The following is a 17,697-nucleotide window of genomic DNA, read 5'->3' as shown; positions in this document are numbered from 1 at the left end:
TAGTACATTAGAAGTTATGCACATAGCTGAATAAATTAAACAATGCATGTGACGGAATGGACAGTTTATACTCTGTAATGAGGTATTGCATGTACATCAATAATCGCTCATTGCACATAATGTACAGAAGTTTGTACATGAACGTAATGAAATTTGTATGATCAATTGTTGATATTTTAGTGACTTGATAGATTTGTATTGATACCATCCGGAGAAATATCCGACAAGAACGACATAAAAATGCCGGGCGGTGAGATTTGCGGCAGTAGTATAAAACACATGGATGTACACGACGTTTGTCGCTTGTCTAATGTTAACGTGCGCCGTAGATATACTTTTCTTTTATTCAAATATATTATAGATCGATAATCTATTGATGACGTCGAAAAGGCTCAAAAATGACATCGAAAGGACCAATTGAGGTCCTGTCAAGCAATTTGAATTTTGATTTAAACTTTTTTTATAATGTGTAGTATCACGGGGGCTTAACCTCTTATAGACCTCGAAATTGAGCACCGGTAAAAGATATATGTGAAATTCCTCTGATCCAGATGTGCACTCTAACACCATATGTGATAGAGATGATAGGTCACTCGTAAGGATAAGTTTTCAACTTAATAAATTTTCTTTAATTTTCAAAGCAACATGAAGAAAATCGAAATGCAATTTTACCCTCCTTACATCTCTCAACTTAGTTTTATCGGATTTTTATGGAAACGTTAATAAGGCACCTGGAAGTTGCTTCTTACCTGTGTAACTGTATGTATTTTGTCCACTTTATCACAGATTTTGTGAAAATATATGACTACTTGATGTATTTATGTTTCAGATTTCAACTAGAAGTTTTTCCATTAATACTATTCATAATAACATGTCGATATATCGGAAACTGTTTTGACGAAAAAAAATTATGGGGTACCTTAAAGTTGATACATGCCCGTGTAATTGTTTGTAGTTTTGTGCACTTTATAACTGTATCTCGTGAAAATATATCACTACTTTATGCTTTTATACCGCAATACTATGACATGTCGATATATCGCAACTAAATTTGACTAGAAAAATATCTCCCCGGATCTGAAGATGGTTACATATTCATCACAACATTATGCTGACATTCGTGTTTATGCCACGCTTCAAACGAAAATAGCAAGTGCGCTCGTGTGTGCGTGTGTGTGTGTGCGTGTGGGTGCGTGTGCGTGTGTGTGTGTGTGTGTGTGTGTTTGTGCATGTGCGTGAGTACGTATGTGCGTGTGTGTGGGAAGGGTGCTTAAGATTATATAGTGAAATTAAAAAAAAACACTCCTAAAAAACAGTAAGTCCAAATTCAACCAAGCTTGGCAGGATTGTTCCTTGGGTGAAGGGCTTCCAAAGTTGTTAAAGAATTTGATTCCATATAGTTATTTGAAAAATGAATTAAAATTTGTTTTAACTTCTTCTAAAGACCAACAAGGCCTAGAACATAGATATTTTGCATCAGGCATTATCTATTGGACACTAATGTAGATTGTTCAAATTATAGCCATTGGGTTAAAATTGGTCGTGCCCCAGGGGCATATAGTAAAAACTTTTTTAAAAATCTTCTTGACTGAAGGTCAAAGATTAAGTGGTTTGACATTTGGTATATGACATCATCTTAAGGTCCTCTACAAAAAATGTTCAAATTTTGCCCCTAGTGTCAAAATTGGCCCGAACCCGGGGTTATTAGGTTTTCCTTATATGTATATAGTAAAATGTCTAGAAGAAATCAGGTTAGAGGTTAGATATTTGGTATGAATCATTTTGTAGTGGATTTTTACCAAAATTGTTCAAATTATAGCCCTGTGGCGCCTCGGGGGGCCTTTGATTTTCATTATGTACATAATTATAGTAAAACATTTTCATTACACACATCTATTAAAAACATTTTTGAAGGTCTAGCTGGTAATGAAGAATTCTAAACATTCGGCACAATAATCAGCTCGGATATTCTTTATTTATATTATTTATTATTTTTTATTTATTTTCAAATGTCGAGCTGGGATGTGAAGCTGGCTAGACATTGAGCACAACATTCAGGAGCTCGACATTCATTTCTATCTTTTTCTTAAATGTCGAGCTTTGATGTGTACCTGGCAATACATTTAACGTATGTTGTCGAATGTCGAGCTGGTATGTAAAGCTGACGTGACATTCAACAAAGCATGCACTGATAAAAGAGACAAGAAACGAATCGAATACCGACTTAAATGTTGTGCTGAATGTCAAGCCAGTTTAATTTCACATACCGCATCGACATTCAAAAAGGAGACAGAAAAGAAAGACGAGCATTTAAAAAAGAAGAGAAAAAGCAAATCTCGAGCTGATTGTTAAGCTAAATATCTAGCCAGCTTCCTATCCCTGCTCGACTTGCAGAGACACATGATGCCAGGACGCGATGCTTTTCCAAGTCAATACCAGTTCTGTTATATCGTACATTTTAAAGGAATAGGAATGGATGGATTGATGTCTGTCTAATATAAATATTCATCATTAAAAAAGAGGTACCATGACAGTTTTTCTGTTGACATTAACCCTATAAGTGAGAAATTCGTGTTTTAAGACACTATTTTTACTTGTGAAATAAGTTCATGGGCGCCGCCATTTTGGGTTTCTGTCATTCTCGCGAGACAGACGAGACCGAGATTGTGACGTGTTACACCCACTTCCGGTATAGATGTACACGCTGGTACAACTGAAATATATCTTTATGAAGAACTTATTCCCTGCGGTCTGGAGACCGCAGGGTATTGGTATGCGTTTTACTTTTGAGGCATGGAGGAGCACGTGACCAGTTTTCGGTACATGGAGGAGCATGTGATCTGTAAACCGTACACGATTGGTTAATTGACCTTTTCGATAACCTGGCTAAATACCGTTTGTCGTTACTTTACGGAATTAACTCTAAGGAATTAGTCAGAATATAACATCTGAATTAAGAACAAAAACCTATTACGTGATATTTCTTATTTTACCGTTAAAGGTGGAAAAACTTGAATGATTTATTTGAAAATTATCATTGTTTCTTTAATATATGTATCTCAAATTTTACAAACAATAAATTGTTTATACTGAAAATATACAAAATTAAAATATTCGTAGTGGCATCTGCCATAATAAATAGAAATATTTTCTGCGTAAACTTTTGTGTTTACTTTATTTATATATATTTTTTTTTTGCTTTTAATTATTCATAATATGGTAGGCCTATTTAATCATTTTCTTAAAAAGAAATAATTGTTTTATGTTCGACCTTCTCCGGTCATCAACGGTCACCAGTTTCGAAAGACCTTCTTCTATATTGATCGTTTATTGTCAATATATTCCTAGGAATATATATTCCTGATATAAACGTTTATTTATTCCCCTCTGCCAAAACGGTGTTGAAAATAGTTAAATGAAATATCTTTATATCATGAAAAATGTTCCCCGCAGGAAACCATTTTACTTGTTAATCTTATTGCGTACATTATTTATTATTTATGAAAACATCATATGGAACTGAATTGCTTTAATTAATTAATTGAAGACGCCGCGGCATTAATTATCATTTGTCCTATTTTCAAGCTTGCTGATGATCCCACCACATGATTTAAGCAATGACTGCTTAGGTTTCAAAGATAAACCATCAATTTAATTTGGGTACTTTGAGAAACTTCTTCAAATTGACGATATATCCTTTTATTTTGTACTTAATTTTCGCTAGACAAGCTGTCCGAATAGGGTACATCGCCGGCCATGTATCTATTTCTCAGCGCAAAATATCAACTAAATCCAATATGCAGAGATCTGCTGAGGACGCTATTTTCCGACATTGACGCTAAAAATAAAATTGCGCAGGAAAATCGGCGCATGAAAACAAAACTGTCCATTCGGTTATTTACGCACCCAGTCAAAACTGATACCAACAGCAACAGGTTGCCCATTGAGTCATTCCCCTGTAATTACGCATATTCTCGGGTTTATCCAGTTCCCTATAGCTTTTTTTCCACGTTATCTACTTACCCAATCCCTTTCCCATACAGACACGCATTTCTACTACCGTAAATTTAATCCAATAAAACAAAAAATCATAAATCTACTTAATATTTAAAATGATTATTGGTAACTGAAAAAAATGTGTTGCTATTTTATGAAATGCTGAAATTTACAGTATTACTTGACAGGTGCGGAACTTAATCCTCCCTAGGGTCATTCAGTTCACTGATGAAGCGTAAAAAAAGATGTCTATTTCGTCATTAGAATATTTGACAAGGGTGATTAACCAATCAGGGCAACATTGTGCATGATCAAAAGGTCTGTTGGCACAGAGGCACACAAGGAGCAATAAAAATCGTTAGTACACAGTGTGACAGGAACATTTGATGCAAATTAGGAACAATTAAAATGGATAATGCACAGTATTAGACATAAGTAGAAAGAACCAGCAATTGTTTGAATAAATTATGCAAATGAGATTTTTGAGCAGCTAATAAAAATGTTTTGCCTGCAGTTAATATTAGGCTACGATTACGATGTAAATAAATATCACGCAGCATACGTTGACAGACATGTTAACAATTTACTTTTCAAAAGAGTTGCTTATATTTTTGAAATGTGTACATCACTACTAACATAATATTATGTTCACACCTTTTAATTTGAAAGTCAGAATCAAACTGCAAAAATTTAATTACATGTACTATTAAGAACGCGTTTTGGTAGGATTTTTATAATAATGATGATTATCGCCGTTCAATAATTAACAGCCAATTATTCGTTGGTTCGTTTGTTTATTTAATTGCATTATTTGATTGTGAAACTTGGTTAAATAATAACACGTGTATTTATTAACTCTGTGAAATATTGTTTAATTACATTAAGATGAGACTTTAATGAACATAGCATTGTAACGGGCATCACTGGTCTGAAGTGGTGCGACCGGTAGACGTTGATTTTTTATTTGTTCCTTTATTTTTTATTATTCCTTTTGGATATTGTTACGTATTTTGAACCATAAAAAAATCTCCTCAACACCTCCTGTGAAAATTAAATTGTCTGGTCAATACTTTATTATATAAATATTTCGCTACAATTCAACTAGATTTATCATACATCTAAAGATGTGGGGAAATGACATCACGCGCACCTGTTATACGGCCAATACACAAACATGGCCGCGCCAACTGATTTGTAGAAATCGGTGATTTAGCGATTTAAATTTCGTTATCATTCGTTTAATATTATTATTTGGCGGCAGAAAATTTGCAGATTTATTATTTATAGTATTCTTTTTCTGAAATCAAGTTTCTATTCTTACCTTGTCTTTCCCTTTAACGGTATCCCGTAAAAACAGGTGTTGAAAAAGCATAATCGTGTCGCGAGGAGGCGATACTTTTTTGTACTCAAGACCAGTTACGTTATATCGACATGTATTGCGGGGAAAAACTTATGGTATGAAACCGAAACATTTATGCATCAAGTAGTCATATATTTTTAAGTCATATATTTTTACGAGATACTGTAATGAAATAGACAATACTACATACAGTTACACAGGTAGGTATTATCTTTCAGGTGCCCAATTAACGTTCCATACGGAATTCCGTATCTAGACATGATGACATGTCTTTTTTTAAATTGCATGGTATATAATATTATAAGCTTGTCGTGCTCATAGCGGGTTACATACAAGATTCCGTATATTCCGGATAGCTTCCGATGAAAGTTTAAAATAACATAAATGTTTCCCTACATTCCCTTTCTCCTGAACTTGAATGGTAAACAAGTAAAAAATAAGAGAGATAATGTAATAAAATGCCGACAGCGAAAATTTAATAAATTGAATTTGGCAAATGTTTTTACGACTTATACCCATTTTCGAAAACACGTGTCAACAAGGATGTGATATTTTATCTTTTCATTGACAGATACAAACAGTGGTCATTTGAAGGAAGTAAAGTATCTACATGTGTAATAATCGACTCCACTTTTAAAGTTTGAAATTTAGAAATGAATTGAAGACGGAACATAACGATAGCTACACGTGACCTGGATAAATATTATACAGAAAAGGAAATTTAAAAAAAGAATATCCTGTAAAAATTTCAAGTTAACCAGATAGCTCAACCGATAGAACAGCCTATACTTTGTATAGACATGGTTATAGGAAGGTCTCAGGTTCAAAACCTGATCTGGTCGTTACTTTTATGATACTGTTTAAGGTTATAATATTTTGATGTGATTGGTACAGATATCCCATAAAACAGAGGTATATTCCAAAATTGGTTTAAGATAAAAAATGTAAATTTCATCAAATGTTGAACGTTTTAATTTAATTTCTAGCATTTTCATTGGTCCTATAACTTAAAGAGAGGAATTTATGTTAGTTGTATGTTCATCCCAAGTAATTGAAAGGACTCAAAGATATTTTTGATCCTGAATAGTTACAACTTCAGTTTTTAAAGGATTAAAATTAACCAACTATTGCTGGGACCATTTTTGTAGATCAGAATTAAATACGTCTTGAATAATATTTAAACAACACAAACATATATTAAAATAAATCTTATTCAAAAAAATTTCTATAGTTTTACTTGAAAATTTTCAGATGACTGCAGATAATCATCAAGTCTATGTTAACTTTATTGAAAGGTTTGGGTTTGGCAGACTTGTCAAAAAAAACTGGTTGCCCACATTTTAAAGACAAACGACATATATAGCTACCGATATGATAAAAATATAATTCAGTTTAAACTGTTTATTGTTACTACAAGGGCAAGATTTTGTCACTTTTGTTTAAGCCATAGTCACTCACCAAGAGACCGTGGTTCGAGCCCTGGCTGCTTCTATTATTTTTTTTTGCTAATCACCAGAAGTTTTATTATCGCATGAATAATACAGATTTCTTTCAAATAGTTGAAAATTCTTATTCAACAATAATTTGATATAGTCCCCAGGCATAAATTTGTTTTAACTAATCCGTTACAACTCGTCTAGGTATCAAGGAAAGCATGAAGCCCAATATTTTCATGTTTTGATGGTGCTTTTGATGTTTTGAACAAACACATACGTTTTTGTTTTACGGCGACATTACCGGCTTATTGACATTCAGTGGCTTACATTTCTTACATCTGTCTCTTTGATATGGCGAATGCTAACATAAGGCAGCATTAAAGAGAAGCAAGGTGATGGAAGGCTGTAGGAATGGTGCAGCAGGGGGCCACCTTCTGCCAGGTTGATGCAGCGCTCGGTGTACACTACACCGTCATCAAAAGATCATGGGAGAGATTCCGGTCATTTAGTATACGGGTTTTTGGTCGTTCAGCAGGTCGTGCAAGGTTTTCGACAGCATTATCTCCTGGAAATGACCTTGCTTATGCTGCCGAGCTCCATGTCTCCACGCAGACGGTAAGTAGAAGGCTGCATGAAGGTTAATTGTGGTCGAGAAGACTTGCATACTCTGACGTGTCGACATCGTCAGGCCCGTTTGGAATGGACAATTGGACATGCACGGTGCACCATGCAACACTGGAGATACGTTCTGTTCACTGATGAGTCCAGGGTCTGCCAAGACTTCGCAATTAGGCGTTCAAGAGTCTGGAAAAAAGACAATGTGAACAGCTTCAGACTGCAAATATTGCTCAGCATGACTGCTATGGAGGTGGGTCAGCATCAGCTGGGAACGATGATCAAACCTGGTTATGTTTGATGGAGGCACATTGACAAGTCAGCGATACATAGACGACATCTTAAACATCCAGGTTAGGTTTTATGCTGGAGCAGTCTACGATCAATTCATTCTTTTGGACGATAATTTTTGCCCCCATAGAGACAGGGTGGCCCAGAAGTACCTAACGAAGGAGTCTTTTGAGCGCATGGACAAGTAAGCTCGCTCATCTGCCTTAATTTCAATAGAACACACGTGATGAGCTACGGATTAGAACTCCAGCTCGTCAGCTGGAGCTTAGAACAACGAATGGGCAGCCATACCCGTTAGAAAGATCAGAAACCTAATATAGAGTATATGAAGGCGCTGTCAAACTGTCATTGATAGTCACGGGTCACACACACGGTAAACAAAAACAAAAACCACAACAATTTATCAAATTTGTAAAACAAGCTGCATGTTCTGAAATCTTCAAATAGGGGCATCATCCACTTTTTTAGCACAAGATCAGTGTAAAACTCATTATAGGGTTAAATTTGTCCTTCAGCTGAATTGATAAAACAGTAAATCAACATTCAAAACCTTTCGCACGGCGTTTATAAAATTATCCCAAAAATTATCACACTTAAACCTATTGCGCTTCACAGTTGAGTAGTTTACTTACCAATTTACAGATTCTTTCCTGCTTTGTATATTTATTAATTGCTAAGGCTTCAATAACAAACACTTCTGGCCAGGTAAATACTTTTAAGGGATTCTGGTTTTCTCTTTTCGAATAGTACCAAGCTTACACCTTTTTATTTAGCCGCTTTGGACGTTCTATGTTGTTTCTTTTTTTCTTTATTTGATAACATGTTAGAATTATCGCTTGGAAATCAAGATTATTCAAATTCCGAATTTGTCCGGCAAATTTCTGTTTGACATTTTGTATATTCAAAAGCGGTCCGGTCATGCTTTACGAGCATGCACATTAGGACGTTCGTGCACGTGTGTGGATTATTTTGTTGTGCTCGTAATTCTGTTAACCGACATATTCTCTTTAATTGATTTTATTCTTTACTGTTTACATTGCTGGGATTAGTTTTGTGAAATTAAGACTAGGGCTATTTTCAAATTTACATTTAGAGAAGATCATTGAAATGTGCTGTTTTTTGGGATTTAAGTTGTTCTTATCATTTCGTTTACCGAAATATTTGCTTTAACTGATTCTATTCATTACTGCTAAGATGGATATAATAGTTATTTTATAACAAAAGACTAGAACTAATTTCACATTTATGTTTAAAGAAGTCCATTTTAATGTTCTTTTCTTGGGATTAAAGTTAAGTTCTTTTTTAATTTCAAGATAAGATAATGATAATTGTCAAAGCAAAACACATTGTGAAATCTGCAGTCATCATACTTTTTTGTTATATATTTTCATGCTTAAAGTTTTTGGATACAACGTTATTCTATAGAAAAATGAACAATACATTGCCATTACCATATCCAGAAACAAGACCAAATATTATTTTTATAATTGCCGATGATCTTGGATATAACGATGTTGGATATCATGGTTCAGAAATTAAGACCCCAAACATTGACAAACTTGCTATGTCAGGTGTAAGACTGGAAAATTATTATGTCCAACCTGTGTGTACACCGACACGTGGGCAACTTCTAACGGGCAGATATCAGGTATAGAGCTGACTTTTATGTTTCGTAAATAACTATCATGGTTAATTATATGAAGATTTTGAAAATTAGCATTGCCCTGATTAATATTTCTAGTTCATGTTATGAACAACTCTTAAACGTTATTCCTACATAAAAATGATTCACAAATGTTTTTTGTTTGTTTTTAATTGTCATCACGATGCTTATGAAAGACATTTCGAAATAATCAAATTATATTGGTTTACTTAAGATTCATACAGGTCTAAATTGGGTTTTATGGCCTGCGACACCATTGGGGCTTTCACTTGATTACCCTACAATAGCAGACAAGTTGCGAGATGTTGGTTATGCCACCCATATGGTAGGAAAATGGCATTTAGGATTTTATAAACCGGAGTTTTTACCAACCAGTCGTGGATTTGATACATTTTTTGGTATTTAACTAAATTATCTTAGAGGAAAGGTTTACAATAATTATCTCAATATATTAATATATTAACAAAATATTTTTCAAATGTAAACGTTGCTCTTTCTGAAAAATGCAAAAATGTCAAGCAAGGTAGATAATCAATTCAAAATAAACAGGATAATTAATAACACGTACGATATTGCTCTTTATTAATTGTCAGCGTTTATCATTCTCAAGTCCTCAACGTTCACTTTTGCAGACATTCTCTTGCATAAACATTATGTGATACTTAAAATCTTTGATGATGATAAATGTAAGCAGGGGTGAAAATAAAACCATAAATTTTCAATGAAGCATATTGAACGTGCATATTCTTGGCAGAAAAATATTCATAATTTAAAGTGAAACATGATAATGGTACTTTTATTTTATCAGGTTTCTTAAGCGGGCATTCGGACTATTATACCCATATAACGGGAAACTACCAAGAAAAAGTTATGATTGGTTATGATTTAATGGAAAATGATACACCGGCAAATATATCAAAATATAATGGCTCTTACTCCACGCATCTTTTTGCAACGAAAGTGAAAGATCTTATTCGAAAACATAATATTGATAAGGTACAGTAAAAGTTAAAGGCACATTTTTCCTTAGAAATGAATACACGTTTCCTACTTATGAAAGAGTAAACATGAGTATAATGTTCAGGAGCAAATGATGGTTCATGTAAATAGCCAATAAGCATCTTTTTATAAACTTTAACAGGACTTCAAAATAAAAAAAAAATGTTTTGAGAGATAAAGTAAAAAGGCATTTCTAGGACATAATGAGCCTTTAAAAAGGCGGTACAAAACATTATTTATAATATATATTTCTTTGGAAAAGTCATACTTCAAAGCTATAAGAGGTCGTAAATGACTTCAAGGGCAATAATTGAGATACTTAACATTTATTATTTATGGCTTTGATATCTTGTCCCGTGTTCACAAAGATTTAACGATCAGGATCAAGATCAGGATAAAATCTAAAAACTCAAAAATTCTCCATTGTTTATCCTCATAGATTAAATGTGTAATATTAACATGATAAAACTGGACATGAGAAAGCATGTTTTTGAAATTTTAGAATAAATTTATTGCTATTTTTGCAAGAAATGGGCATTTTACAGTTGATCCAAATATAGATCTTGATCCTAAAATTAATCCTCATTTTGATCTGATTATTTTTGTATTGTTTTGTTATTCATCGATTTCATCCAAAAATTGGTTTGTTTCTTTGCAAAACAGCAATTGTTTACATTTTCAATATGTGCCATTTAAATCTAGCAAAATACGATCAAAATATAAAAATATATATATCAAACAATAAGAATAATATCAGGATTCTGATCCTGATATTTTCTTAGTGAACACGGGGCCTGAATTTCACACCAAGATCACATGTTTTGGTGTTACACATAAATGTGTTATCTTTAATGTTGTAACATAAATGTCATATATTGTAACTTTGCTTATATTGTAAGTGAGGTATTACATCAATCAATTATAAAACTGATTTTTCTTTCAAGTATACAAGTGCATTGTATGATCCAAAAATAGCGTGTCAATTTGATATCAATGTTAAAAATGTCAAGAGATCATTTACGAAATAGCGCCATAATGAATTTGATTATGAGAAAAATTCTCGAAAGAATACACGTCATTGAAAAAGTTTCAAACAATAACAAAAGTCACTTAGGTCTATCCGGCGCGCATCTTCGTTGATCATTTGATAACGTCGAGTCGCACAATTTTTACTTAAAAGACGACATGTGTACTTGACGACTACTTTTTCATAAAAATATTCTTTATAATTTAAATTATTTTTCTCATTCACAACGGCTATTAATATATTGTTGGAAAATGACTGTAACCAGTCGCTGGTCATACACTGTATTACAGTTACTAGTAGCTGCTCATTGATTCTGAAGGGATTACAGGGTATGTCCTCATGAATGATGTATGGCAAAATTAGCGGGTGCTATGCCTGGATAAAACGGATTTATTGATATATGTTTGTCGAAATTGATTTTGCTTTCATATTTCATATTTCATATTTTTTATCGTTTTATTGTATGTTTGTTTCAGCAGCAAGAATCTGATGAATTTTATCTGTTATGAGTTTTAGGACAATAAAAGCTCAGCTTTTATTTGCACTTCATTTCATGTCGATACGTCTTTCCAAACTTCATTTATAAATTAATAAGTATTTAAGTTCATCAAAAGAAACACATTTTTGTTTAATTTTACTGCGACGCCGATAATATTGTTACGTCATGACAAGTGTTTTTTATCAGGATCGTGCTGTTGATATAAAGCAACCTTATTCAGTGGCCTTTCACATACTGACGTCTGATAATGTTGTATACATGACATTCATTTTAGATAGTGTGTGCATTTTGCTTGTGTAAAGCGTTTCATGAAACGAAATATCAAATTTCATTAAAAGTAACGCGCAAAAAATGTTTAACACACAGTACTCCGTTTTATGTGAATTCGTTATATTAACAAAATTCGATATTATCGGGAAAAGATATGAAGTATGAATAACTGATATCAGAACTTCCTTTGACAAGTCATGCTTTTTTCTTGTTTTTCTAACTTGACATACGAACACTTCTAGACTGACTTGGATGTCAAAAAACAACATTTCGATTTCAAAAAAAGGTTTACTGTTTTTTGGATATTCTCTAGAGGTTAACAATCATCTTTTTAGAGAGAAATGATTTTGCGGATTTCTTGCTGGTCTGACGATATTTTCTAGCTCTACACGTTGGTAACAACTCACTTTTACTGTCGCGAAATTCATATTATGTCGAAACTGGCATAATAGCATCAACATATCAAACTGTCATGTGGGTTTGTTTGGCACTTTTTCTCACGTGTATTCCCTCTTGAATGGAGACAATTTATAACTTTACATGTATCGCAAAATCTGCGTGCGCCGCATACGTGTTATTCTGGTTATCGAATCTTATGGCGCTTTATATTATTTTCACGAAGCATATTATTTTTCTATAACATTTTATTGATTATCCAATTTATTTCAATATCAGGTTTACTAAATGTAAACCACCTTTGCAGAAGTAACAACAAAATTCTGCGTTATTTGGATCATACGCAGCACGTGTTCGTATACTTGAATTTTCGTCTGACGTGTTTAAAATTGAGACTACTCTAAGAAAGTATTAACCAAACCATTAACAGATTTGATAGGAATGTGTAATTAAACATTTTGTATGCACAAATCAAAAGCAAGCAATTTTAAATTCATTTATTTTTGTTTTAAAACCGTGTACTTGTATATGTTTCTTTGTTTCTTTCTTTTATTGTATGTAAACTATAAACTAGAATATGAGCGAGGATATAAAGGCACACATTTTAAGAAGTTTGTTCCGCTTTGAAAAAAAACTTAATATCTTGAATAGATTTTTTTAAATGAGTTAAACATATATTTTCATTTGAATGTGTATAAACTTCAGCCGATGTTCATATATCTATCGTTTCAAGCTGTGCATGCTCCTCTCCAGGTACCAGACAAATTTTTTAACGCCTATCCTCATATCAGTGACTTACACCGGCGAAAGTACGCAGGTATATTTCTTATATTATAAATAAGATCAAATTTAAAAATAGATGAAAAAACAACCAAAAACAACTCTTATTTCATAATAGTTCATTTAAAAAACAATAAGTTAACAAGGCGTGATTCATTAAATAAGAATATAACAACTAATAGTGTTATACCTTTAATTCTGTAAGTAAATTAAAACGAAAGTAAAAAGGTAATATTCATTATATTATTTACCTTTTAAGACAGTTTTTCTCCGCATTGGGTATTTAATATAAATCCTACCTAATGGTTTCAGTTAGGTATTGTTACCTTCACAACATATGTCAGTTATATGCCTCAAAGGGCACCTATATACAACATTTAACCAAAATGTACCGTACGGTTTACGGGAAATCGACAGTTTTATAAATGTAAGCTTGGTTATAATGAATGTCCTTTTCTGAAATGAAGAGAGACCAAACAATCTATGATGTTATCATTTTGAAACTTGTTTTTATTGATCATTATTAAGAAGGAAATAATAGCATTTAGCTAACAAACCTCTTAGACAAAAAGATGGTTTCCACTCAATATGTTTGAACATTTTACCCTATCCCTACCACTTTTAACAGTTGTTTTACCATTTTTCTTACTTAAACCGTTATTCCGTATATCCGGAAAATTTACCAAAAATGATTTTTTTTTTTGCCTAATTGTGTATATTGGTATATTGGTTAATCTTATCAAACTGAAATATTTTTTTTTTGGTTTGTTTTATTAGACTTTGAAAATATCAGATACATTTTTTGTTATTCTGGCATAATTAAGCCAGAAAATACCTATAATAATTCTAGTATTAGAATCTGAACGGGGGATCTGAGAAATACGTAAATAATGTTTGAAGAAACGAAAGAAAGAACAAAAGTTGCCCTCCTGGGGTTTTGAACCAACGCAGCTCAGTTTCAATGCAGATGACAGTATGTCTAGCCTTTTTGAAGACTGTTCATTGCGAATCATACCTTAAAGATATGGATTTTCCTGTCAAACACGCGTTACCTATTTATTTGTTAGCATTTATTGCATGTTTATCTGTGTCACGACAGTGATTCAACATAATAATGTAAATATGGGAAAGATGTTTTTTACCAATGTTTCTTTTTTTATATAAACATCAGGAATGGTATCTTGTATGGACGAAGAAGTTGGAAGCATAATTGAAGCATTGACAAAGCGCGGAATATGGAATAATACTGTGATTATTTTTAGTACAGGTATATTTCGAAAATATGGCACTAGATATAACTCACGTGAATTAATTGTGAATGTTTCCAATGGATTGGGATAGAGTCAAATGCTTTTCAGCGTTTGTTACACGTTACCTCATGATCAATCTGGGGTCATTTATAGCCTCTCACAAGTCTAAAATTTTCTTGGCGATGAGGGGGACTCCGCCCCCCTTCAAACCCCCACACAGAAGGGGGCACATCCCCCTTCTGGCAACCCCCTGATGTATCTTTTGGATGGGGGGCCGCGCCGAAAAAGAGGTCACTTTTTAACAACATTTCTCAAACAAAAACAAGTGTTTGGGGCGTAAATAAGGCATTTTTTCACCATTTGAGACAACATAAAGGGGGGGTGAAAAGGGCGTTAAAAGGCGTGTATATAACGTAATGGGTTAAGTGTAATTGAAGTTCCTAATCGAGTCATTGCATTAAAACCGTTATGTTTTGTAAAATTTATATTGTGCACGTAAGTTTACAGCATTGTTAATTTCTATGCTTGACATGAAGATTTGAAATGCTTAAAGGTAAATGACAGCAATAGTACGCTGAGAATATATTCGTCTATTTATAAGACATTAAGATATGATAATGAAACTCAATTGTAACAGATAATTTGTAATTAATGTTACGATAATGACTGTCTGAAGCGGAAGTTAAAGTGATATTATTCTCATATATTTTCATTGTTAAGTTGAGCTGAAATGACTTTAAATTTCAAACGATTGTCTATTATAATGATGATTGGACGAACAGTTGATATTGGAAAATGTTCCGGATAAAATATAAATCTTCGATAAAAAGAAAAAGATTGACTCATTCTTTTTATACTTTGAATGTTACAGGCGAATTTCGGCATATTTTTATAGAATTTGTGAGTTATTTATCATTCATGAGAATTTATTTTTAAAATTGAAATGAATTATTACAAAAAGTTGAATTATTTTTACTTTCACCTATTCACTCACTCTATACCCTTTGATGGACATTATGTTACTTTTAAAGCACATTGAAAGGTAAGTATAAAATGCCTTCGAAACAAATATCTTAAAATGTACAGAAAAAGTAATTCAGAGGAAAATTGTGTTACTAAAATTGAATAGTTGTTATCATTATTTAATCTGTCATTATTATAACTTTTGTAAAGATAATGGTGCTAATCCAAAAGTTGGAGGAAGCAACTGGCCACTTAAAGGGACAAAAAGTACCTTGTGGGAGGGTGGAATTCGTGCGGTTGGATTTGTTAACAGCCCTCTTCTTGGCTTTGGAGATGAAGGATATGTATCCAAAGAACTTATTCACGTTACAGATTGGTTTCCTACCATAACAAATATTGCTGGTGCTTATTCAATTGAATCTGACAAGTTAGATGGGATAGACCAATGGACATCTCTCAAGTATTTCTTTTAATTGATAGGTCTTAATAATAAAAAACTATGGTATTTTTTGAGAAAGTAAATTATTTGTGATTTATTGTTTTACAGTTAATTCGAGAGCATTAAACAATATTTTTTTTGTTTTGATATATTGTTTTTTCTTTTATTGGATAAAAAAACAACATAAAATAAATCGTCAAGTACAGTTATAAATTCAAGGAATTGTGTTCATAAGATACCTCTTTCTTAGAATATTACAAACACTTGTCTTTCACTTCATGAAGTAAAATGCATAGATGCAGATAAGCGGTGAACGTTATGCATTATTTCGACTTATTGTTTCTTTTACTGCTTTTACTGTCTTTAAGATACGGAACTTCTAGTAAAAGACAAGAAATCCTTCACAACATTGACCCAGTTTATAATAATACTCACCATATCAGAAGATTTTCGATGAGAATGGGTGCGTGGAAAATTATGCTCGGACAATCGGGTATATCTACCAATTATAAAAAATATGAATATTTTAAATTACACGTATTTTTTCTCAAAATATAAGACACTATTGACAAGCATTTCTCACATCATCTTAATAAAACTATTTTCAGTTAAACTAAAAAGACTTACATAAGTTTGATATAATGAACAAAGAACTAAATGAAAGGAAACATGAATTTCCGGCAACGTTTTTCGATAAATCGGCGTTGTAGTACTATGTACAAAAAAACTATTTTTATGATACTCTGTTTTAAGGTTCTCAAAGCGATAACAACAGATCGAATCTTAAAATTCATTTGTACAATATTGAAAATGATCCACAAGAGGAAGAAGATTTATTTGAAAAGTTTCCAAAAATAGTTGAACAAATGCTAGAAAGGCTTGAGTATTATGAAGAGGGAATGATAACATCCCATTTTCCTGATATTGATACAAACGCTGACCCCGTACTTCACGATGGTTTTTGGATACCCTGGAAGTAAATTAAGGAGTGGAAAATGAAAAATATAACAAAGCCTTTGCATTCTGGTACTTGTTTCACCTAACAACACCTACATATATTTCAATGGAAATATTATAACACGATATGATGCATGGCTTACTCTCTGTGACAATTTCTTGTACGTCTTTGCATTTAATATTAAATCATATTCATCAATTGTTGTTTCAGTCATGGAAATTGGAGCATAAGAAATAAATATATTCAATACGTATAACAATGAACATGTATCTATATGGATATTCTTGATATGTACAACAGTTTGAACCCTAATTTTTAAGTGAACAATTGTTTGTATTAATATCCTCAACAATAGCAAATGATTAGACAAAGACCAACATAACTGTTTTAACATATAACTTATGATGTTTATATCTAAATTATTGTGATTTATTTGTTAGACATGCTTACAAATACGCTACCTTTTTATCATTTCTAAATAAACTATATTCGTTTCACAAGTAGTTAGATTTTTATCTCCATTAATTCCCTTTTAGTAAAGTTGATAAAATCATAGACAATTTCGGGTAGTCTTGGCTGACATTGTCCTTTTTTTTCAATTTTCTATTTGTAAGAGAAGCATTCGTGAGTAACAATTGTAGGTATTTTGCTGTCTGATCGATAAGTTTATCCATATTGGTACACTGTGGCGAGTGATATTTTTTTATTTCTTTGATGTTTTCCTTTACAAAAAAAACGAATTAGAAAAGTGCTAA

The 17,697-nt window shown here is 32.6% G+C and overlaps 1 protein-coding gene across 1 annotated transcript; it reads left to right on the top strand.

Annotated features, from left to right (window-relative positions):
* The first annotated feature begins 8,397 nt into the window (after positions 1-8,397).
* On the top strand, positions 8,398-17,433 carry LOC132758758 (arylsulfatase J-like). The gene is made up of 8 exons (XM_060750455.1): positions 8,398-9,346; positions 9,576-9,759; positions 10,170-10,357; positions 13,258-13,369; positions 14,504-14,599; positions 15,756-16,005; positions 16,353-16,477; positions 16,738-17,433. Exons 1-8 carry the CDS (start codon positions 9,020-9,022, stop codon positions 16,962-16,964), a joined length of 1,509 nt encoding a protein of 502 aa, XP_060606438.1. The 5' UTR covers positions 8,398-9,019; the 3' UTR covers positions 16,965-17,433.
* The last annotated feature ends 264 nt before the right edge of the window (positions 17,434-17,697 follow it).

Source organism: Ruditapes philippinarum, unplaced genomic scaffold (assembly GCF_026571515.1).
Source record: "Ruditapes philippinarum isolate M1 unplaced genomic scaffold, ASM2657151v2 ctg10451_1_1_1_1, whole genome shotgun sequence".
NCBI classification, from domain to species: Eukaryota; Metazoa; Mollusca; class Bivalvia; order Venerida; family Veneridae; genus Ruditapes; species Ruditapes philippinarum.
Note: the sequence above shows the minus strand (reverse complement) of the source record. Positions and strands in the feature narration are given on the sequence as shown.

Bases quoted from the DNA above. Each gene is read 5' to 3' on its own strand.
- LOC132758758 (XM_060750455.1), top strand. From the start codon at position 9,020: ATGATAATTGTCAAAGCAAAACACATTGTGAAATCTGCAGTCATCATA. The intron at 16,006-16,352 runs GTATTTCTTTTA...ACTGTCTTTAAG, and splicing joins GACCAATGGACATCTCTCAA to ATACGGAACTTCTAGTAAAA. The intron at 16,478-16,737 runs GTATATCTACCA...CTCTGTTTTAAG, and splicing joins AATTATGCTCGGACAATCGG to GTTCTCAAAGCGATAACAAC.